This window comes from Eptatretus burgeri, chromosome 9 (assembly GCF_056783735.1).
Source record: "Eptatretus burgeri isolate ZD-2024b chromosome 9, Ebu_testis_v1, whole genome shotgun sequence".
NCBI lineage: Eukaryota > Metazoa > Chordata > Myxini > Myxiniformes > Myxinidae > Eptatretus > Eptatretus burgeri.
Window position 1 is genome coordinate 24,659,452 of NC_140969.1, and position 25,000 is coordinate 24,684,451.

Below are 25,000 nucleotides of genomic sequence, written 5' to 3' on the forward strand. Positions count from 1 at the left end.
TTTCGTCCTTCCGTCTTTACATTCTTCTCTCTGTCATTCCTTTTGCTTTCTCCGCCCACGTTCTTTCTTTCACTCTCCTTCGTGCTTTGCCGATTAATTTCTCGTCACACCATTCGTCTTCGTCATTCATTCTTTCCTGCATCTTCCATCTCCATCCTTTCGCTCTCTTCCTTATTCCTTCACCTTCCCCCCTTGTACACTTTCGCTTTCTCACGTCTGATAGCTCCATCGCTGGATCCTCTGCCTAATCTATGGTTCCCGGGCGTCCTGCCAGGAGACGCATTAAATACGTGCCGTGACTGATGTCACTGGTCCACGGTGTAAGGATGGGGGGGGGGGGGAGGAGCGAGTGCGGAGGGTCCCGGTTTCAGTCAGGACGTGGGAGCCAGAATCAACAAGTGTAAGGTGTGCACGGGATCCGTCCTATCTCCATCTCATCTTCTTCACCAATCATCCCATCATTCTTTGCCTGTCACTCATCCCTCCTCTCTCCTTTCCACATCGGATGCATGATGCTGGCAGACTGTACTGTAGCATGTTAAGTCATTGATAAGGTTCTGAAGGCGGGTCTGCGTGTAGGGGATAAGTGGGAATGTATACTTGCTGAAATTGTGTACATATATGTCATCCCATTGTTTTCTCTCCTTGAAAATACCTGCCTGCCATTGTAAATACTTGCATTTTATGACTGCCACTAAGGGCCATTTCTTCAAGAAACTGTATCATGATTTATTCTGTCCGTTCTGATGGCGGCAGAAGAATGCTGAGGCGTTTGGCCAGCTCGGATTCGTTATCCAAGTTCGATCTCAGATGCGGTTACGTGACATTGGTTTTGTTTAGCAAACTAACTAGGGTTTGTTGCGTAAGCACCAGCATGATACTCGTTCGCTCTCGGGCTTTTGCGTATGGTAACACGACACTGTGCGTGGGATCCTGCTGGAAGGTCTGGGGTTACTGGCGATCATGGTCTTAAATACCCGCCGTCCTCTCGGGGTTATCCGCAGGTGACATCCCCATCACAATATTATAAAAGAAAATGTTCTGGCAACTCGCTCACACTTTGCTTGTTGGGACAAGACTACAGTGCTGGTGCCATTATCGTATTTTGATGCAAATTACCTACCCCATGGTATACAGAGATGCCAACTTTTGGAAATCAGAATTAGGGAGGATTTGCAACCGACACCAAATAATGTGCGCTAAGCGCACATCTCGAGCGCGGAGCGCTCGACCCTTTCGGCTGGGTCCAGGGCCCGCCTTAGGGCCCTGGAAGCTCTGGGGTTCTAGACGCTCTCTAGTGCCCTCTGAGCCCTATTTTGGAGCATTTAACGTGTTAAGAATTCCCACTTTTTGAACAAAAAAAGGGGAAAATTGTGCACTTTTTAATGTTACATGTATGTTAATATTAGTAAGTTAGGGGACAATCAAAGATGAACAAAAAGTACAAAAGAAGCAATATTTTTCTTACCTTACTGGCTGGTACTACTGCTGCTTGCTTTTTCCATGGCAGCTTTGCTGAGTGACAGCTGTGTGGCTCTTTTAGCCCTTCTGATTATGTCTTTGCTGTATTCTCTCTGGTAGCAAGGGGTGCTATGAGCTAGTTTTTCAATTAAGAGAGCTTCCAGGGTTTTGACACTCAAATTGGGACGAAATTCAGTATGATTCTTCCGTACAAGACTGAGTGCCCGCTCACATGATGCGTTCGAATGAGGAATGACCAAGATTCCCTTCATCACTTTGCTCAAATTAGGATACTTCTTGGCACCAGTGCAGGGATCTGTGAGCTGTGAAATCTGATGCCACTGCTCATCCACTCTCACTGTCTCAGTAGCAATTGGAGCTATGGAGGCATCTGCCTGGTAGTGAGCGAATTCACTCTCAAGACTGTCTATGTCACTATCACCGCCACTGAACAGACAGGGGAATTTCTTGATGAAAAACTCCACACAGTCAAACCCCACTTCTTGGTGTAGCTTAACATCCAGCACCTGAGCATGCTTGGCTAATTCATCATCTAGCGGCCAGGTTTTGAAGATGTAATTGCAGGCTTTCACATAATATGAGCGAACTGCACTGAAGAAACCTTGGATGTCTGACTCACTCAGAGTGAAGGTGGATTTCTTGAGACTCCTTTGTTCCCTTATATACAGTTTGGCATCGTTCCCAATCATGAGGTCCTCATCATTCTTCTGATGATTTCTGTCAGAGAAGGGTACATTTACCAGAGCAACCGATGACACCGATGGTTTCAAAAACCGTACGAAGATATCTTTCAGAAGACCATTCAATTCTCCGTGCAGGAGATGAATACAGGGTTCGTCTCTTTGGAGCAGAAGATTCCCCTTCTCAAAAAGCTTGTTAGCATATCGAAGGAAGAAACAATAGAGTTTTGTTTGTGGAGACAAGAACATCCTGTTGACACGTTTTTCTCTAGATTCCTGCACAGTGTTTGAGGAAGATGCGCTTTTAGTTGTAGAACTCGTAGTACACTTAGCCGCAGGGCGATCACACTTGCGTTTACTGCCAGCAGAAGAGGTCAGACTCGTAGTACCAGATCCAATTTTACGTTTGAGGAGAGAGCTTGAGGTAGGTGCAGCCAAGGAAGAAGACCTCTGATTCGAAGGTTTTGCTGAGCTTCTATCAAGTGATTTGGCAAAAGCAGAACTTAACTTGGGTCCTTCTTTGCCTGTAGATGGGACTATCACAGTCTTTCTCGACTCTGAAGGAATCTGCTTTGTAGATGAACGTGATGAAGGGCTGGTGATGCTACCTGCTCTCAGCATTGGTTTTGGTGCTGTCCCTGCTGTCTTCTTCGCAGCAGATACTGCAGTGGTAGTGGTGAATGCTGCTCCACGAGTGCTTGATCCTGCAGTGCCAGTACTGGCAGTAGATACAGTGCCGTCCTTCTTGCTCGTTGTTAGAGTCTTGGCTACAGTTGGTTGCATTTTTCTTCGTACTTCTTCTTTGAAGAAGAGGCGAAGTGGCTCCCACTGTTCAATCAGCCTGTCTAGGCACTGACCAAGGGACAGCCACCTTGTTGCGACATGCTTCAGAATCTTGTGTGTCGGGGCATCACAGAGTTCTTGCAGTGTTTTCACTCCTTTGACGCGTTTACTACTTTTGTCCAAGTAGTAGTAAATATCGATGAGAAAGTCATCTAATTCAATGGGTAAGGCCTGAGCCGCCTTCTTGGCCGTATTGTGCATCATATGGCAAGGGCATCCCATGATGTAGCACTCTGGATTTTGTTTGTGGATATAAGCAGCGACTCCTTTGTGCTTGCCCACCATGACAGAGGCATTATCAGCACAAAAGGAAACACAATTTCCCCACGGAATTTTCCTGTCACTGAACTCATGATCAAGCAGTTTGAAAATGTTTTCTCCAGTGGAATCTTGTTTGCACGCAGGCAAACTTAGCAAACCTTGCTTCACAATCCCAGCACTGTTGTCATAGTACGAAATCAGGACAGGATATAGCTGGGCCTCACCACTGTCATTGCTACCGTCTGTAGCTAGGCTAAATGGAGCGAGTCTAGCAATATCGGCAATAGATGAAGCAGTAACATTTGACAACTCACCAATTATTGCTGAAGTTTTTGTTCTTGCACATCCATACTTTGAAGCAACTTTTGAATCTGGAAACATCTTTTGAAATAGAGGTCCAGCATGATCTGAGACTGATATGGGCAAGTTATGTTCCACAATAAATCCACTAAAGAGAAGTTCCGCTCGGGTAACATCCTCTTCCTCGCTTGTCCCTTGTTTGGTGAAATAATTCAGAAGTGTACCGGTACTCGTGCTCGAAGATCTCTCCTTTGCAATGTCTGTGTGCCGTTTGCTTCCAACGTGCTTCCGAATATCATCGCGACCTCCGTGCTCAACTGAAATATCAACGCTGCATTCTGTACAATACGCATGATGAATTCCTCTTTCAGACTTTCGAATACACGGGTATTGGAGACTGTATTCGGTCTTGTACTTCTGAGACCATTTAATTTCTTGGTCTTCGTAAGCTTCTTTTCTGCCATTTCGTAATCAACATCGAGGGCTTGAAGCATCGGTAACTTCGAAGTCGATGTTCCACAGCTGCAGCGCGACTCGTAGAACTCTAGCGGCTGTTAAACACCGCACGGTGGTCGCGACCGCCGGGCTGGTACGGGCCCAGCTGCATGCAGTGAGCGTATCGCATGCATATACACTGTGCATACATACCGCATGCACTGTATTGCACACATACCGCATGCACTAAATCTCAGTGCATGATCGCATAAGCGAGATCCAGACCCAATGTTTCGCTGCTCCTCATTTGAATTTGCAATTTTTTACGTACAATTTGGTAGCAGCGAACGTTATGGAGTTACCACATGCTATACGTAGCAGACGATGCTTTTCATTCAATTCTCATACTAGTACATTCTGATTAGTGAACAGTGCAAAAATATCAAAATTTCGGGAGGATAAGGATAGTGATCGTAAGGGCGGGAGTTTGGGTGAATTTTCGGAAGCCTCCCGATGAAATCGGGAGGGTTGGCATCTGTGGGTATACCCCGCACCTTGAGAAAAAGTGCTCTTGGAAAATTTCAAGCACCGTGGTATAACCCGCGGGCGAGCTTTCCTCCACATGACTGAAAGATACGCCATCTCCATATCTCCAGCAGCCAACAAGGCTTTATCGTCAAGGGCCAATGAACGGCTCTTTTCAAATACAACTGCGGTAAGTAACCAAAAGACATTAAATTAATATTTTGAGAAAGGGGTGTTGTAATAATTTAGGGTTCCTGTACCAGTGTGATAAAAACCAGTGTGGTTTCCGGTTCCGGTACTGATGCGACTGGAAAACACGCTGCTCATCCATGAGAAATGCAGAAATACCGTACCCTGCAGGCTGTTGACTTTTATATCACTCCAGGAAATCGTCTATACCATCACAAGTTCCTGCTGTGCAATGTCAGGGATGTGTTGAGGTTCCAAGTTTCTTGGAGAGTGCTCGCCAAGTGGCTTAAGCACTCAAGCAAGCACTCCATTCAGAACGGTTGATAAGGCCGAAGTCACATTTGCTCGACGGTGAGGATACGGCGGCCGTACGCCCTCTGAATTGACAGAAACGTGCAGCGGCCGCAGAGTTTCTGCGGTGGCCTCAGGGTGGCCCTACGCCGTTTGGCTATATTTTACAGGTCGTAAGGTCGCTGTGGAATTATAGCGCGGAGTTATAAATTTTTTCATTTCTACGTTCGCCGTAGCAATTCGACAAGCCGAAACAAAAGAACTGGAAAAAAAACAAAAAAAAAAACAACCCATTCATTACCGTCCGTCTGGCCGCAGGTTTGGCTTAGGGCCCCCCTGCGGGCACCTTGCGGCTGCCTTGAAAATTCTATGGCTGCCGCAGGAACGCCCTAAGGTCACCGTGCGACATCAAATCAAAGACCGTACGGCACCCCCACGTTTTCGGTCTCCACAATTTGTAAATATGCCGTGCGGCTCCCCGAAAAATAAAAACATATGTGACTGCTACATTGTGTGACCGTGGAAATACTGCGGCCACCGTATAATTGCTCGTGGCCGTAGATTTTGGAGACCCCACGGCCGCCGTGGCAAATGTGACTTAGGCCTAAGGAATGGCTGGCTTGGCAAGCGCTAGCTAACTGGTAACAGAACATACCCCTGTGGTCAGTACAAGTAAGAGAAAATGTTAAAAATTTCACGGCCAAATTCAAACTGAAATTTGACAAAACAGTGGGCTGATTTCTGGAGAAAAGGAGGAAGAGAGTGATAGCGATATGGATTGCGACAGACCCACACTTGCTGACTCCGAGCTGCTTCAGCTGTTTCAGGATGACACAGAAGCCGAGGACTTTGTGGGCTTTACGGAAGGCGATTTACCAGTACCTTAAATAGTTGGGAGTTCAAGTATGCTGGGAGTTCAAATTACCACAAGCAATGAGTGCAATTGTTTGTTAAATTCACAAATATATCGGAGAGAGTGATAAATGTTCACAAGCAGGTCCAGTCTCCGACGGGCTCGTAGATGTGTCACGTCAAACGAGCAATGTTTTGGAGTGTGCATTGGTAGATACGGGAATTCAAGGTAAAGTGATGATGTGGACCGTGACACTTGGTACACGTTTACCTTATAGACGATGGCGGTCCACTCAGAAGGAGAACTATCGTAAGTGATTAAAATTAACAAATACACTGAAATTTCATGTCAGATTGTTTTGTAAATGGTATCATGCACAACTTCAACATTTTGTCATCAATGAGACACCTGCAACGTAAGTGTTTGTAAAGGTTAAGATGCCTTGATTACCTCCACAAAATCACGCAAGAACGCCCCAACTCAGTATTAAAGTATATTAAAGTATAAGATCGCTTACACACCACCCTGACTCACAATCAGAGCCTCCCAAGGCAAGAGCGACGGGTTTCAGAGTCGGCAGCCTGACCAACTTCCCGTCGGATGCCTGCACGAACAACTGGCCCTCATCTTCAATCTCTTCCTGCTCATCTTCTTCCATCAACTCCAGGTCGTCAAAACACATCTCCACATCAGGCGGGTCTATATCAGCGCTGCTCGTCTCCTGCTCCATTGCACCATCCAGCGTCACGATGAACTTGGGAGTCACCGTTTGGTACGATGAAGCATCTCTGCATTGCACACCCACCACCCCAAAATGATAATCACATTTTTACTGATAATCACAAACGTTTTTACATTTATTTTTTTTAAATCAACTCCATTTATAACTAATACTAAAGCACCATTTTAAATCATCGATAACCAACCTGGAGTCCCTTGTACCTAACCTAACCTACCCCACACACCTGCCATGTACAACACGTGTTGCTTTGGGATTCCCATCTCCTTCAACAATCATGGGGAGAGGTCTGGATACTTGCTCTGCTGAATGAGTCTTGAGATGTTGGAGTGTGACAGGGGTCGATACAGGACCCATGACTGGGACCAGAGCCGGCACAGCGTCTGCAACCATAGTTGAGGCTTGGTGCTGGTTTTGGTACTGCTGCTGGGTCAGGATGAAAGAGCGTGTGTCCCTGACCTTTCCTCCAACCATTGCACCTGCAATCTGGCTAACTCCTGTGCCCAGGGAGTGAAAATGAAACAGGATAACATAACAAAGAAACTGAGGGAACCAGAACAAATATTTGTTATGAATGGGGCAACACCTGCAAGCATATTTCTTGGTTAATGAATGCACGGCTCGTTTGTTTTGTATCAAAATCACAAACGTTTCCACCGTTACTTTGCTTAACCTTGCTGTGTAGCGGGCGCCATATAAAGATTCTGCTCATGATGATCTTCAGCTTGTTGTCCCACATTCATGGCAGATCTCATCCCCTGCTCACGAATTGCCATTTTAGTGCCATGCTGCTCCGTGATCCTCTCCTCGTGGTGCGTTATCACATTTCCAAGTCCGTGGGCCATGTCCTCTGTCCGCCAACGTTTGGCATTGCACTCTTCTCGTGGCCTCGCTCGTGGTACCACAAACTGCCGCTTACGTGCTGTTGAGGGACAGGAAAATTGAATGACAAAAGATGAGCTATCTCAAATGAAGAATTGAAGTGAAGAATCAAAATCAACAGATGAGGTCGAAGTTATTAAGGGCACTTCTGGGTAAGGTTTGGTTTACCTCTTGATAAACTAGTTTACCTCTAGTTTACCGACAGATAAACTGCACCTGAAAAGGCTGAATGCCTAAACTCTATGTTTGCTTCTAAATCTCATCCCAAACACATCGCTTTCTTTACCCACCTTACCCAGTTGCAAACAACTGTTCCTGGACTCTGTGTCCTTTTCTCCTGACAAGGTAGAGAGCTTGCTGTGAAACCTCAACTCAGATGCCACAACCGGTCAAGACAGCATCAGCCCACGTGTCCTAAAAACCTGCTCTCCTGCTCTTTGTTTTATTCACACTATCATTTGCTCAAGGTCATCTGCCATCTGCTTGGAAATCAGCAAACATTTTACCGCTCTGCATAAAAAAGGTGCAACTACAGACCAATCAGCCTTCTCCCAATCATCAGCAAGGTTATGAATCCATCATCGCTTCAGACATTAAATCCTTCCTCTTCTCCAATGGCTTGATTTCAGATCATCAATTTGGATTCAGACCAGGCCACTCTGGATATGCTTCTTCTGCGCTACTAAAAATGGATGGAGATTCCTGATTCCAGAAAGGAAATTAGAGCCATCTCCCTACACACATCATGTGCTTTTGATGTGGTCTGGCTCCCTGCCCTGCTCAACAACCTCACTTCCTATGGTATCCAAGGCCATCTCCACTCATGGCTCACAGACTTCCTCTCCTGTCTAAGTCTGCGAGCCATATGTGTGGCCCGTCATGGAGTTCTCTCATCCCCTCTTCCTGTCCAGGCTGGAGTTCCTCAAAGCAGCGTTCTTGGACCTGTTCTTTTTCTGGTTTTCATCAATGATCACTCTGACTCTGGAAAATTCTCTTTATCTCTTTGCTGATGACTCCGCCCTCTGCCGTACCAGCTGTCATCCCAAATATCAGCAAGCAGCAGCTTCTTCACTCTCTGCAGATCTGGATAAAATCACAAGCTGGTCCAACACGTAAACATGTCTTTCAATCCTGACAAATCTCACATTCTCACTACCGAAAGGACGGTCAGGAACCCCCCCCCCCCTTCCCCACCTCTCCCCCAATCTACATTCTCAACAATGCTCTTGAAGAAGTCCTTTCATTCAAGCTTCTGGGTCTCACGATCTGCCATGATCTTTCTTGCGGAAGCCACATTTCCAAGCTGGCCTCCAAAGCCAGTTGCCGAATGGGCATCTTTCCTTGGCATCTGACATACCAATGATCCATCAAGCAAAGTCCTTCTTCGGCCCACCTGAGCTCCTGACCACATACAAAGCTTTCGTCCGCAGCCTGATGGAGTACTGCTCTCCCCTCTGGGTTGGTGCTCCCGCCTCTCACCTTTCTCGGCTTGACGCTGTGGAAACAAAGGCATTTAGGATCATTGGTATCTCCCACGATGAGGCTGAGTCTTTGGGTCTCTCACTCTCTCTCATCACAGGCAGGTCGGTGGTCTTTCTGTCTTCTACCGTCTCCTCTCCGTCCTCACCCCCCGCAACCGCCCTGTCTGCGATAGGTCCCCCCCAAATTTCTGCAAGGCACTCAAGGTCCGCCAGCAACCCCAATTTGGTAAAACTACCCAGATCAAAAATCACTGCTCACCTCCACTCTTTCATTCCTCTGTTTTTCCTGCCTTTGGAGCAAACTCCCACACTCTCTTCAATCCCACTCTTCCTTCCAGGTCTTCAAAACAGCTGTTCACCACCATCGCTTATCTTCCCCCATCCAAAACCATGATCTTTTCTACCCGTTAATCCACCCCAAACCCACCTCCTTCAAATTCCCTGCTTTCCTTCCTGAAAGTCCCTATCGTGTAAGGACCTGGAAGTCCCTGTAGTGTCCATCTTGTTTACCCTGTGTACCCCGCCCCATCCCTCTCCCTTCCATAGAACTCATGACTCTGTTCCACACTGTTTTGTCCTTTCGTCTCCCATCCCTCTTGTCTCCTGCTCCCCTTGTTGTACGTCCTGTGTATTAGCTCACATACGAGCCTTGACATTGCATGCAAAAATAAAATAAAATAAATAAAAAAGGATACATTATATTTCCATTGTGGAATAAACCATGGTCTGATCGATCCGATTAGAAAAAACAATTAAGTTGCAGTTGTAGAAGAAATTAGAGAAAGAAAGAAATCAAATTTCCGTTAATTGCTCCACCTACGGTGCAGGAACAGTGACATCAATGATCCAAGTGTCTTTTAACCCCAGTCTGAGTTTTAAAGTTAAAATAAAATAAAAAATCTCGGCACTTTCTACAACTTGCAGAAACCAAACTGAAAAAAAGCAGGTTGGTGGATGATCACGGCCAGACCACACTCCGGCAGCAATTCATGCTCGTTGTTCATCCACACCGGGTACACGCTACGCTATTCAGCCCCGTTGTGTGGACAAACAAGCTCGTCCAAAAGCATATTTGGGCACAACAAGGGTTTCATCTTCCTCAAAATTTATCTGACATGGAAGTACAAATTGACCCCCAAATTTGTTATTTTTAAGTAAGCAATTGTTGATGCAAGGAATTTCACACAATTGTATGCATTGACTTCAACCCAGTGTCCCTTCAAAAATAGATCTACGGATGAGGATAACCAGCCTTGTTGGAGACGGTTTATGTTTGCAATCGACTGCTGGGCTTCATTGATGGCACGGAGAAGCAGGTTCTTATTTGCTTGCTTGTTCGGAGGCAAAGACGGTCTGGAAAGAAACAAATAAACATGGCACATGTCAACCAATGGATTTTGCTTGGCAAATGATCATTGCATAACTGTAAAATGACTATGGTGATGGTCAGGACAAGTATGGGAGCAGTTTCTGAATCCACTTTTCGGCAGTACTCAAGGGGCTTCCATCTGGCCATCCCCCCAGGCATATGCCTGGCCCATCCAAAATCTCCTTGAGATGACGATAAACCTGCTGCAACCACGAGGCACGTGGTCGGCCCGTTGGCTCCCTGCACCCACAAGACTCCCTCGCTGAGAGAATCCGGTAAGGAGGATCAGCGTCAGGAAAACGAGCCACATGTCCATACAATCGCAGCTGATGCTCAAGAACTACACAGGTAACAAATCTCATCTGAGTCTCTCTCAGCAAACACTCGTTGGACACAAAGTCGGACCAGCAATAGCCAAGGATTCTCGGAAGAAACTTGGTAACCGAAGGAGTTAAATCTCCACTTCAGATCCTTGGACAGAGTCCAAGTCTCACATCCGTAGAGCAAGACTGGAAGCACCAAGGACCTGAAGAATGACTTTTGTCCTCCTGCAGAGGTACCGACAGCGCCACACCCCATAATCCAGTGAATCCATGACACCCAGGCCCGACCCAGACGTCTATTGACCTCTGGCTCACAACACGCAGACACATGAATATCACTGCCAAGGCAAGTGAACCTTTCTGTGACCTCAACATCTTCGCCACAAACAGGAACAGACAAGATAGCAGCAAGCAATACGTCACTGAAATCCTGGATCTTAGTATTGACCCAGAAAAGCTGCAACTGAAGAGTTACTACAACAAGCCTGGGGTCGGTATTGAGGAACTGAGCACTCCGGTAGAACCTGCAGTTCTGGATCATCCTCCAGCGACCATCAATAAGCACATGGTCAATCTCCTTTGCCATATCACCAGCATTGAAATACCAAGTCCAGTGATCAGTCTGTGGGCACTGAAACCATGAACTGGCCACGCTTCGTCCAAGACTTCTTGCAAAGTCAAGGAACTTGGTGCTATTCTGGTTCACATTTCCATACCCATGGGGACCAACACACGTCTCATAACCATCCCTATCAGTTCCAGTCGATGCATTGAAATCCCCAAAGACTAGAAGAGTATCTCGCCTGGGGCACTGATCAACCACAGACTCGAGCTTGGCATAGAATGCGTCCTTAATGGTGAGATCACTCACCTCAGTTGGGGCACATACAGAGACCAGGGAAATGACACCCAAGGAGTGATGAATCCTTCATCTCATAATACGCTCGTTCACCGGTGTTACCTCAATTATCATTGGAGTCAGCTTATTGGACACGGCTACAGCAACTCCTTCGGCATGGTAACCATCAGAGCAACCAAACCAATAGTAGGTGTATCCACCCACCATGACCTCGCCACTATCAGGTCTCCGAACCTCAGAGAGTGCTGCAATACCGATGTCCATAGGCTTGAGCTCAGACGATAACAGAGACATTCCAGGCACCCACCCGAAGGGACCGCCTGAGGTTAACCCAAGGAGACCGCCGCCGTCTGATGGACGACACCTGGGACATTCCATGTCAAGTGTACACACCCTCCCGACACTAATACCTCATTTTCTCCCCATATGTTGGTCATTTATTCACTTGGGTGAAAAATATCAATACCAACTTTTAGACCTGTGGAGCCATTCGGGCCCATTTTAGTGGCCCCCCAAATTTGGGCACCCCCCGCTGCCCCACAATCTTCCAGAGGCCGTATCACAGGTTGTAGTGGTCCGATTTGACTGACCTTGGTATCAAAATGCTCGTAAAAGTAAAATCACTCCAAAACAGTAATTGAAAAAGTTATAGTTTGGGGCGCCCTTTGACCTTGGGCCCCCGCTCCCCAGCCAAACCGATGGTCCCGATTTTTTCGTGTGAGAATACCCCTTCATATACTCCAACACCTCAGCATCAAGGAAAATGGGATTTCAATGGGTTCAAGTGTGATGATGGTTTTATTGTTCGGGGACTCGGGTGCTGGACACACAATATGCCACAATACATAGCACAATATTTGAACACAAGATTTCCAATACACTATATATCAGTATATTGTACATACATTTTCCACGTGCACATGCAGGAACTGGAAGCGATACTAGTATGAGTTAGAGTTTTTCCGAGCATATTATAGTCAAGATATTTTGCCAACCAATGTTTTATTTGACAGCTGTGTTTCTTTTTTACTGATTGTGTAGGTTCTACCTGTAGCAGTTTTTGGTTCTACGGAAAGAAGTATATCAGAAATGTCGAAAATGCAGTGATGTTCAATGTCAGGAAAAAAGAAACTATTTGCGGGCCCTTTTGGATGAAGAAAATTCACTTTCACTTCATGAGTGTCCTGAAAGGCTTCCATGATGCAGGCAAGCCACCATTTTCCCTCATAGTTAGTGCACTGTGACATAACCTGAGAGTTTCCCGTTAAAAGTTGGTGTAGATTTTGAAATAGCTGACTCGATACGGTGTTTCTCGCAAAGGCTGAATTCGTGTACTTGAAGAGCAGTTTCAGAAATAGGGATGAAAGCATGGTTTTTGAGTTCCAGCTATGGTTTTGGCCGTTTTTAATCTTTCTTCCAGATTTCGTTCTTCCTCGTCATACGCCTCTTGGATCCCGTAACCGAACTTCATTTCATTCAAACCATTTTCAGCAAAGGCGAAAATATATTTTGGAGAAATAATTTGACTGAGACATTGGACTGAGACAACGTTGTGAGTATTGCATTCTGATATAATCGTGATCGAATTGTGGTTTAATTTGCCATCGTTTGATTTGAAATAGTAAACCCAGGAGTGAATTGTCGCTTGAGAGCAGTTCCAATGGAATCCTTGGGCCGCATCCTGTACGACAAACGAATAGTTCTCTGAGAAGTCTCCAATAATGACAAATTCTCCTTCACCAATTTCGTCTTTCTTATTTTTCAGAAACTGAGATTGGGCCTTGGCAATGAAGTCGTGTCTCACTAATTTCACCGCACGTTCACAGAATTGATGAATGAATTCTTCCAAAGGAAGGACCATGGAGCTCAGTTCAGATCTGTCGGTGGATGTCCACCGTTTAAACTGAATTTCATCAATATCCTCGAGTTCATAAGCACTCAGTAGCTCGGTTTTGAAGTCTTCAATTGATGGGCAACTTTCACAAGTTCTGAAATACATGCCGGTTGTGCTGGGTTACAAACTATGCGTGCTATCACATGATGATAGCGAGGAAGTTCGGCTATCTGTGGCATTTTGGAACCAAACATCATGAGTTTCACATTTTGATGCATCATACATACACATACACATACACTGTGCACCGCCTGAACCAGCCAGTACACACTCCGAGGGACGGAGCATGGCGAACTTCGCGAATCCAACTTTCAAGCCAGGGTTCTTCTCTTTGAATTTCTGAAACAGTTCCTTGAGATTGTTGAGTACCAGGCGCTTTTGAATTTTGTCTTTTCCATGTTCATTCCTGACCACCACACAGTCCTTTTTTTCCTGGCATTATTCGGCTGACTTCATCACTTCGGTAAAATTCGGTTATGGTGGATTTAACTTCATCAGGCAATATTTTACCCTATTTGAGATTTGGAGACGATAGCTCATACCATTTTCTTTCTCTAAATTTTTGGCTTGCACAGCCATTCTTTGGGAGAAACTGAATTCACTCATCATCCCTCTGATGCTCATATTCCTAGCAAATATTGTCAGTATACATATTTGCTCTGAATGGCTGGAAACAACGTATTTTTCTTTCAGGCTTTTGATCACCTCTGGCATGCAGTTTTCATCACATTTTGACGCTGTATTTTGTGTTTTCTCCGCAGTGCTTGGTCCAGCAACTAGTTCTAATTTCTTTCGCACAGAATTTTCCACTTTACTTCACTTTTCAGGAACGTACCCTGGGTTCCTTTCTGCCTTTCGTTTGTCGAATGGGCTTTTGCCTATCATCGATAACGACTGGTTTAATAGGTCAACTTCCGCTTCTCGCTCAAAAACATCCTCGTCCTCATCTGTCGAAATATATTCTGCAATGCCTTCGATAGTACCTTCTGACGATAATTTTGAACTGGTCGAAGATGATTCTTCAATAAACTCTGGTGGTAACTGAGAAAGTTTTTTTCTGCACGAAGTACAAAGTCTGTCATCTTTTTTTCACCTTTGAAGAAAATTTCATCAACATATCATTTGACACATTGCGAAGATCTTTTCGTTGTTTCATTTTATGGCAGCTGAACGGATCGCAATAGTATTTTCGGAACTCCTTTCGATCTTCAGTCGCCATGCTTACTGCAAAATATGCAAAAACTGAGATTAGCCAATTTATAACTTAATTCGATGATGGTTATACAAAAAATGAGCACTTAAAAATCAAAAGACACAATAGGCAGAATAATTTTTCGCAAATAATGCAATAAATATATATTGCTACGGCTGTGGAAATTCGCAATACACCAAAAAGGGTCCTTAGATCAGTTATGACGATAAGTAATTGTGTAGTTAGATTTCCCCACCGTTGTTTAAAGGGAATTTCCATGTTCACCGGGCTGCAATCCTTTGAGTTAGCCGTTTTTCTTTTCTCTGTCATTATTTTGGACCAATAATCCCCCAACAACTCAAACACCACCACCTTCGCCTCTTTACCTCCACAACTCCATCCCGCAAACATCGCTTCACCACCATTCTCAAACGACGCCCGCCAACAACCAAACTCCCACCACCTCCGCCTTTCTACCACACGTCGTGCCATGGGCTGTGAATGCATTCCTTTCGCCTCAAAAAGCAGATCAGGAAGGCTTCACGCCCCCTTTTCATCCATCCAATGACTGAGCATCGGGTGGCATAGCCCCGCCGCCGAACCCGCTGTGATCCAGAAATTTACATATACGCCCCTTCCCCGAGCTATATAAGCGCGAGCTCGCGGAAGAAGAAAGTTGCGCAGTACGTCGGCAGAGAACCAAGTGGGAGCAGTGGAGTGGCAGCGGCGGAGTGTCGGCAGAAGAAGTCAAGTCTGCAGTGTCGGCAGGGCAGTCGAGTCGGGAGACGGAGCTCGAAGCCGACGGGAAAGCAGACGGGGAGCTTCAGCGGTTTGTGTCCTCGGCCGGCCAGCGGCGAGGTACGATCGCCCGGTTAAGTACCCGCGCAGGTACTTAGGTAGGTCGAGTTTTGCGAACAACCCTATCCTGCGCGGATGGCCAATTGGCACGATTGTGGTGGGGTCGAAAGACCCACCCGTGACTAGCTCTTGGCGATAGTTCCAAGGAGGGTCACGACTGTTCCAAAGAGGGTCAGCCTTCTCCCAATCATCAGCAAGGTTATGGAATCCATCATCGCTTCAGACATGAAATCCTTCCTCTTCTCCAATGGCTTGATTTCCAATCATCAATTTGGTTTCAGACAAGGTCACTCTACCCTGGATATGCTGCTTCTGCTCTCCCATCAATGGATGGAGGTCCTCAATGCCAGACAGGAAATCCGAGCCGTATCCCTGGACATATCACGTGCTTTTGACACAGTCTGGCACCCTGCCCTACTCACCAAACTCTCTTCCCATGGTATTAAAGGCCATCTCCACTCATGGCTCGCAGACTTCCTCTCCTGTCGCAGTCAACGTGTGGCCCTAAATGGAGTTCTTTCATCCCCTCTTCCTGTGCAGGCTGGAGTTCCTCAAGGTAGCGTTCTGGGCCCTGCTCTTTTTCTGGTTTTCATCAATGATCTCTCGGACTCTCTGTAAAATCCTCTATTTCTCTTTGCCGACGACTCCACCCTCTGCCGTACCATCTCTCATCCCTCAGACCGGCAAGCAGCAGCTTCTTCGCTCACTGCAGATCTGGATAAAATCACAAACTGGTCCAACACGTGGAACATGTCTTTCAATCCAGACAAATCTCACACTCTCACTATGTCTCTTCGAAAGGACCGTTTACAAAACCCCCCCATCCACTTTCTCAACAATCCTCTGGAAGAAGTCTTTTCTTTCAAGCTTCTGGGTCTCACTATCTGCCATGACCTTTCCTGGGAAAGTCACATTTCCAACCTCGCCTCAAAAGCCAGTCGCCGACTGGGAATCCTCCGTTGTGCAAAGTCCTTCCTCGGCCCTCTTGAGCTCCTGACCACTTACAAAGCTTTTGTTCGTAGCCTGAAGGAGTACTGCTCTCCCCTCTGGGCTGGTGCTCCTGCCTCCCACCTTTCTCGGCTTCACGCTGTTGAAACCAGGGCATTTAAGATCATCGGCATCTCCCGCAATGAAGCTGAGTCTTTGGGCCTCTCACTCAATCACCGCAGGTTGGTCGGTGGTCTTTCTGTCTTCTACCGACTCCTCTCCAGCCTTGCCCCCCCTGCTCTCTCTGCGATTTTTCCCCACATTTCCACAGGGCGCTCAAGATCCGCCAACAACCCCTTTCTGGTAAAACTACCAAAATCACGAATCACTGCTCATCTTCACTCTTTCATTCCTCTCTTTTCCCGCCTTTGGAATAAACTTCCTCACTCTATTCTTTCCCATTCTTCCCTCCAGGCTTTCAAAACAGCTGTTCACCACCACCTCTTATCTTCCCCCATCCAAATCCTCGATATTTTCCACCCCCGATAATTAATCCACCCAAGCCCACTTCCTTCAATTCCCCTGCTTTCCTTCCTGAAAGTCCCTGTAATGTCCATCTTCTCTTCGCCATGTTCCCCGTCCCATCACCATCCCTCTCCCTTCCACAGTTCACCGAATGTGTCTGTCCCCACTGTTTTGTCCCTCCCACTCCCGCCCCTCTTGTCTCATGCCTCCTTGCTGTGAGTTGTGTGTTAGCTCTCATACGAGCCTCGACCAAGGTATACAAAAAAAAAAAAGACTGAATTGTCCATTCTGGTGGGCGACGCGGTCGCGATTTGTGTTACGTGACCGATCGCATGCCGGGCGGGCCGAAATTCGGAACAAATATATATATATATATACACACACATATATAATAGTCCAGAGATGATGATTGTCAATTTCAAATATAAAGTCACCTGCCAGCAGGTGACGTCATTGGAACGATGACAGCAAGCGTCGCCCAATGTCGAATCAAGAATTAGTGATATGTGGACCCCGAACAATAAAACCATCATCACACTTGAACCCATTGAGATCCAATTTTAATTTATGCTGAGGTGTTGGAGTATATGAAGGGGTATTCTCACACGAAAAAAATCGGGATCATGGGTTTGGCTGGAGGACAGGGTCCCAAGGTCAAAGGGCGCCCCAAACTATAACTTTTTGAATTACTGTTTCGGAGTGATTTTACTTTACGCGATTCGAAAGATCTTGCTTTTACGAGCATTTTGATACCAAGATTATCCAAATCGGAGCACTACAACCTGTGATATGGCCACTGGAAGATTGTGGGTCAACTGGGGGCACCCACGCATATAATGGGCCCCGATGGGCCCCCAGGTCTGAAAATTGACACATAATGTTTTACCGTGGATACAAAGACTTGCACAAAAAAAAGAGTGAAATCTGAGACGATGTGTCAAAATTTATCTGAAAAATGTGTACACTTGACATGGAACGCCCCCCCCCCTCCGCACCACCCTGACACACACTACCGCAATCTGACCTGGAGAGGTTACCCCGTGGTTTGCCTCCTATCATCAAAGATTGAGGGTCCCGAAAGCTTTGCCCCAATCCCATCATCCGGTGAGCTGCCCTATGAAGGGCAGCTGCACAGAAGGTACGCCCATGGAGTGGGTTTTCAGATTTTTTGATGCTTTTGGAATGTTTTGTGGAATAAAGGGTTTTACGGTGGCTGGAGTGCAAATCCTGCCACCAACCTCCTCATAAGAAGTAACCCAACTGCAGGAGGACATCCGCAGACACAGTTGAGCACTCAATATGGATGGCCGTTGGCTCACAAGGAGCTCCTCCACCCTTTGACAGGTTTTGTTCTTCATCCTGCTGTGTATCCAAATCATACACCCTCCTCACCAAGAAACTTGTTGGGGGAGATGGCTTAGTCGCCGCCAACCCGACCATGATACAGGCAAGTACAGGTTTACATGGTAACTGTAGCAAGTCACAGATCTAATCTGACCTGACCCCAAGTAAATACTTGTGCATCCCTCTGAGTTAATACTTGGTGGAAGCACCTTTGACAGCAATTACAGCTGTGAGTCTGTTGAGATAGGTCTCCACCACCTTTGAACACCTTGATTGGGAAATATTTGCCCATTCTTCTGGACAAAACTGTTTAAGCTCAGTCAAGTCGTGTGGGGAGTGTGGATGGACAGCAATGTTCAATTCATGCCACGGATTTTCGATTGGATTTATGTCGAGGATCTGATTGGGCCACTCAAGACATTGAAATTTTTGTTCCTTAAACCACTCCAGTGTAGCTTTGGCTGTGTGCTTCGGGTCGTTGTCATGCTGAAAGGTGAACTTCCATCCCAATTTCAGCTTTCTCGCAGAGTGCAGCACGTTTTCCTCGAGGATTTTCTGCATTTTTCTCCATCAATTTTCCCTTCTATTCTGACAAGTGCCCCAATCCCTTGTGATGTGAAAAATCCCAACAACTTGCTGCTGCCACCACCATGCTTCACAGTAGGGATAGTGTGCTCTCTGGGTGATATGCTGTGTTGTGTTTGTGCCAAATGTAACGTTTTGCATTTAGGCCAAGAAGTTCCATCTTTGTTTCATCAGACAACAAAAATTTTTGCCTCCTATCTTCAGAATCTCTGGAGTGGTTTTTTGCATACCTCAAATGGGACTCAAGGTGGGCTCTGAATAATGGCTTCCTTCTTGCCACCTGACCATACAGGCCAGACTTGTGGAGCTCTTGGGAAGTTGTTGTCACATGCACACAGTGACCAGTCTGCAATGAAGGCCTGCAGCTCTTTCAAAGTTGCCATTGGCCTCTTGGTGGCTTCTGTGATCAGTCTCCTCCTTGCATGGTGATTCAATTTGGAGGGACGGCCTAATCTAGACAGGGTCTTGGTGGTACCATACATCTTCCACTTCTGAATGATTGTCTTGACTGTGCCTCAAGGGATAATTCAAGGCCTTTGAAATATTTTATACCCATCCCCTGATCTGCGCCTTTCCACAACTTTATCCCAGAAGTCCTTTGAAAGCTCTTTGGTTCCCATGGTTGAGTCTTTGCTGTGAAATGCACGACCCAGCAGAGGAAACCCACAGGAACAGCTGATTTTATTCTGAAATAATCAGAAACATTACAATTTAACACAGGTGGAGGGCAATTAACTTGATGTGTAATTTTGAAGGTGATTGGTTATACCTGAGCTAATTTCCAATTGCTATTAGAAAGGGGGGGGGGGGTGGGGGGTGAACACTTATCCAACCAAGATATTCATGTTTTGTATTTTTAATTAATTTTATGAAATTTGTAGAATTTGTTTTTCACTTGGAAGTTTTGGGTTACGGTGTGTAAATAAAGGTGGGAAAAGTCTGATTTGATGGAATTTAATTCCAAGCTATAAGGAAACAAAAGGTGAAAATTTTGACAGGGGGTGTAGACATTCTATTAGGCACTGTAGGTATGACAAGTGAGTGGAATATCTAAAATATGAAAGATCTCCCAAACAGAAACCAGACTACAGGTTCTGACTGAAGGAGCAAAATGCGACCTCTTCCAGCCAAACCTCCCCTCCCTCCCACCTTTGCATTTATTTGGCATCATTACTATTGTATGTTTTGGCACCTCCTCTCCAGCTTGGGAGCAACTTGCACGCTGCTGTGGAGGCCTCTCGCAAAGCTCTCATCCTCATTTTCTTCATCCTCCTCATCTAGTACTTCTGTTTGCCAGTGTCTCTGTACTCCAGCCTCACCACGCACCACTCCAATGCGAATGACCGAGCTCATGCCCAGCATCTGCATGTTACACTGCTGGTTGTCCTCCTGAAAAACCACACGGGAAACACCAAATCATACTTGCGACTGGACGCAGTGCTATTGCCTACAATCAGTGACAACTTGATAACAAAATAAAGGTTTACTTTAAAGTCACAATAAAGAGATTAACGTACTGAGAATACATATGTTTTGGCAAAAAACAAAAACGACTTAAGTCGAGAGCCAAAAGAGTTTGTTCCGTAATTTTGTTGGATAAATTCTGTCCATCGTTGGATGAGCATTTTGGTTTGCAGAAGCGTCATCAGGCAAAGCAGCCACCCGATATCATCAATTGGCATGCACGCTGATGCGACGAGGGCATTCCTGAGTTTTAAATCAAATTAGAATGAAAACGAGAGCACCAAATATTGTTATGTCACCCATGTCCCTCAAGCCTCACAGATGTTAAAATAACATCGGGGCAAAGTGCAGCATTTCAAACAATGAAAAATGACGTCATCCGCCACAGAATGCTGAGTGTGCATCCACATAAAACCTCGAGCAACATGGGGTCACGGTCATCGAGGCATGCAACGTATACTGTGCGTTCCAGAGAAGGATTGTTCCCTAAAATGGCTCACAAAGCTTCTAAAAGAAGCCAAAATGTTTGGAAAAGTACCTGAGAGAAAGGGGTGTGCCTCTGCGCAATTAAATATTTGGAGGACTTTCTGATCAACTCACCCAAAAAGTTGATGTCTTGCAACACGTACTGCAAAAAATACCGATGATATGGGCCTGTGCAAAGCCTGTGGATGTTCGAACCAATCTACTCGATCATCCCTGCCACGGAGGGACTTCAACCTTGTGGTATTACCTCGTGTGAACATGGCAGGTTTGATGATTTATTTAATGGACATCTGCAATTTGACGGACGATGTCGTCATTCTCAACATTAATGTCGACTTCCCAGAGGGAGACACCGTATCTGGTTTTGGTGTTTCTTAACACCGTTGGGAAGGTCATATCTGAGGCTTGTCATTGCACACGGTAAGTTTAAGCTCGATCCATGAAATAGACTGATCAGGTGAATCGAGGTGAAAGCTATGATCCCTTATTGATTGCTCTTGCCAAATCCACTTCAATCAGTGTCGATGAAAGGGAGGAGACGGGTTAAAAAAGGATTTTTAAGCATCGAGACGATTGAGACATGGATTGTGTATGTGTGCCATTCAGAGGGTGAATGGGAAATACAAAATGTTTAAGTGCCTTTGAACGGCATATGGTAGTAGGTGCCAGGCGCACCGCTTTGAGTGTCAAGAACTGCAATGCTGCTGGGTTTTTCCTGCTCAACAGTTCCCCGTGTGTATCAAGAATGGTCCACCACCCAAAGGACATCCAGCTGGTAGGCCAGTGGTCGAAAACGGCTCATCAATGAAAGAGGTCAAAAGAGGCTGACACGAATTGTGCAGAGCAACAGACGGGCTACAGTTAGTCAACCGACAGCCCAGTACAACATTGGTGCAGAAAGACCCATAAAGAATGTACAACTCGTCATACCTTGACATGAACTGGGTATGGCAGACGACGATCAAAGAGAGTTATACTTCTTTCAGCAAAAAAAAAAAAAAAAACCTACGGCTGCAGTGGGCGAAGGAACATAAACACTGGGGGGATTGGAAAAACATTGCCTGGTCTGCTGAATCTCGGTTCCTGCTGTTTCACGCTGATGGGAGGACTAAGATATGGAGAAAACTACATGAGTACATGCATCCATCATGCCGTGTGTCAATGTTGAGGGTTGGTGGTGCTGGTGGTGTGATGGTGAAGGGGTGTGTTTTCATGGCACACATTGGGCCCCTTGATAAAAGTAAAGCAACGTTTGAATGCCACAGGATGTCTGAACATTATTGCCAATGAGGTGCATCCCTTCATGGCAGCTGTGTATCCATCAACAAATGGATTTCTTCAGCAGGATAATGCCCCATTCCACAAGGCAAGGATTGTCCAGGAATGGTTCCATGAACATGATAGTGAATACAGCTTATTGCAGTGGCCTGTGTGGAAACTGAATTATTAATTGAATTTACAATAAGGTAAATTGCCAATTAGCTTTAGTTTCGTGCTTTGAGAAATAATTTAATAAATATATGCCGGGAAAACTAGTAAAGAGCACAATACACACATTCTGCTGATGTAGTTGTAAACAACCTTGTAAAACCTTATCGGTCTGATGAACATCCGAGTCAGCAGCAAGAAATGACCATCTCTCTCCCCCACCCCCCCCCCCACTCCCTATCCCAGGGCTATAGGCAAGCTCCATCACAGACCAATTATCCTTCTATGTTGCAATTTTAAAATCTACAAAGTACTATCTGTTGTCTCGACACACCGTGGTAAGAGTACATATATACACGCATTATTGGGTAGTCGATCTATCTACCCTTACTATCAGTATTTCCGTCGATATGTTTGTTGGGTAGTCGATCTAGTCGAAAAAGAAAAAAAAAATTTGAGATTTGTTCTACCCTTATTATCAGTATTTAAAATGGCGATTTCAGTTAATACAATGGCGATTTCGATGAAACTTGGTTGGTAGGTTCATACCATGACCTAGTTGTGTGCAAATGAGAACCGTTGCTCTGGACACCACCGTTGCCTAGCAACGGGACTTTGAAATTTTAGAAAAATCATAAAAAAATGATTTTTTTGAAAATCAAAAATCGGGCCACGAGCGACTGTGGGCAGTACATTCAGCCATATTGTCAAAAATTTCCAGCCGGATTCTATGAAAACTGTCGGAGAAGACAGACTTCGACTCCCCTGATTTGCGACAAAGTGACCTTGACCTTTGACCTTGACCTTCAAAATTTTATGCGCTGAAAGGGACCTCTATAGGCCTCTGATATGCGAAGTTACAAAAATTTCCAATGATAACTGTGCTCTGCAGAATTTTTTATACGTGATTACAGACAAAAAAAAAAAAAAAAACATACAGGCTGACTAACATATCTTGCAAAAACTTCGTTTTGGCAAGATAAAAATTTACCATCAGAGATGGGGAATCCCCGCCATTGAAAAATAATTGAAATCAGATCAGCGTTTTTCCATTTATTACAAAAAACATTTTTTTCGAGATGGCCGCCCAAGTCGGCCATCTTGGATACGGCCACGCCAAAAATCAATAGGGTTCTCCTTTTCAGGTGGTACATGTGTGACCCAAATTTAAATTGATATGGCGAACAGTTTATGAGTTATCGCACTCGCAGCTATAAATGTTGACGCCCGGATGGACGGATGGACAGCTGGACGGACAGCCGGACGGACAGCCGGAAGACCTGGGTGACAACAATATTCCCCTTCCGCCACGCGGCGGGGGATAAAAACGAAGTTCGTTATATCTCAGAGACTGAGTCAGATATACATGAAACTGGTATGGTAGGTTCATAGTATGTCCTAGTTATGTGAGAGAAAGAACCGTTGCTATGGACGCTTTTGTTGGCTTGTAACGGCTGAAAAACGACTAAATTCGACTTGTTCGACTACCCATATCTGCCTACCGGCTTGTTCTATGTAGAGTTAAATCTCCGGCTTGCAACATCGCTGCAGGCTGCGTCTTCCTCTTGTGCACAAGAAGGTCTTTTATTTCATTGAATAAACAGCTTGTATTGAACTAAAGCTTTTTTTCTGTCTTGAGGTGGCTAAAATTGCTCCCACACCTGCCTAGTCACCAGATCTCAAGCCAATTGAGCATCTGTGCGATGAGATGGAATGAGCTATGCGGAGTAGAGATCCACCACCAGCGAACTTGACACAACTGTGGGAAGCATTGGAGTCAACATGGACCAACATCCCTGTGGATCACTTTTGACACCTTGTGGAATCCATGCCCTGACGAGTAGAGGCTGTTCTGATTGCAAAAGGAGGTGCAACTCAATATTAGGTGTTCCTTATGTTTTGTACACCGAGTGTGTATATATACGTGTGTGTGTGTGTGTGTGTGTGTGTGTGTGTGTGTGTGTGTGTGTGTGTGTGTGTGTGTGTGTGTGTGTTAGTTATATCTACTGCCACTACTCGCTTGTACCAATAGGAAACAGTAAACTCGACACCTCTAATCGATGGATATTTTTTATATTTCCACGAGTCCGATTTGCATTGTCGAGCAGAACAATTGTGGTTAACCATCTTGACATTGCCACTCTTTTGTCAAAATGTTGAAAACCATGTTAAAAAGACTGAATTACACATTTCATGCTGGCAACGGCAGGTTAAAAGTGCCTGGCAAGCAGAAGCGAGTCACTGTAAACACACACACAGCACATGCGCAAAAGGCCTCGTTAGCATTCATACGTCATTCCACAAATCACGTATTTTGAGAGAATAGAATGGATGTTCATAAAAATGAAGGATGACATGAGTAAAAAATAAAAAAATAAAAAAACTGTTTGCTCGTGCTGTACCCAAAATGAGTTCCCGAACTCGAACTCGGCGAGTTGCACTTCCTATACATTGTCACATATACACATATTTTACTATACATAGCTGGAATCAAGCTGGGTTTGGTTGTCAACTCAGAAAAATAACTCGGATATTCTCCTGTCACATGAAATTAAATAATTGCAGTAATTTGCAAGTGTGTGCAATGGAAAGGTGTGTTAGTATATGAATCGGATGTGCTTCAAATGGTCACATTGCTTCTCTTTGTGAGTTTCAGAGTAAAACGTCACCGTAATCGGGCACTGCAACGGTTACCTGTCGAGCTCTGCGTTAACCATGAGCACGGTTCTCATGGTGCGACTAAGTACAGATAGCGTTTAGATTTGATTTGTCGATATGAGTCACA

At 45.4% G+C, this 25,000-nt stretch overlaps 1 protein-coding gene across 3 annotated transcripts in view; it reads right to left on the reverse strand.

Moving 5' to 3' along the window:
- Positions 1–25,000, reverse strand: part of ZC3H14 (zinc finger CCCH-type containing 14) — a 77,297-nt gene that overhangs the window by 13,846 nt on the left and 38,451 nt on the right. For 2 of the 3 annotated variants that reach the window (XR_015061497.1, XM_085894389.1), the window contains exons 7-11: positions 20,030–20,226; positions 10,214–10,314; positions 7,272–7,520; positions 6,825–7,095; positions 6,394–6,647 (exon numbers count right to left, since the gene is read on the reverse strand). Coding sequence is in view for 2 of the 3 variants with exons in the window: in XM_085894389.1 (XP_085750515.1) it covers positions 6,394–6,647; positions 6,825–7,095; positions 7,272–7,520; positions 10,214–10,314; positions 20,030–20,226 (1,072 nt within the window). In the remaining variant the exon portion in view is untranslated. The remainder of the gene's footprint in view (positions 1–6,393; positions 6,648–6,824; positions 7,096–7,271; positions 7,521–10,213; positions 10,315–20,029; positions 20,227–25,000) is intronic. The other variant, XM_085894390.1, reaches the window with a different exon arrangement.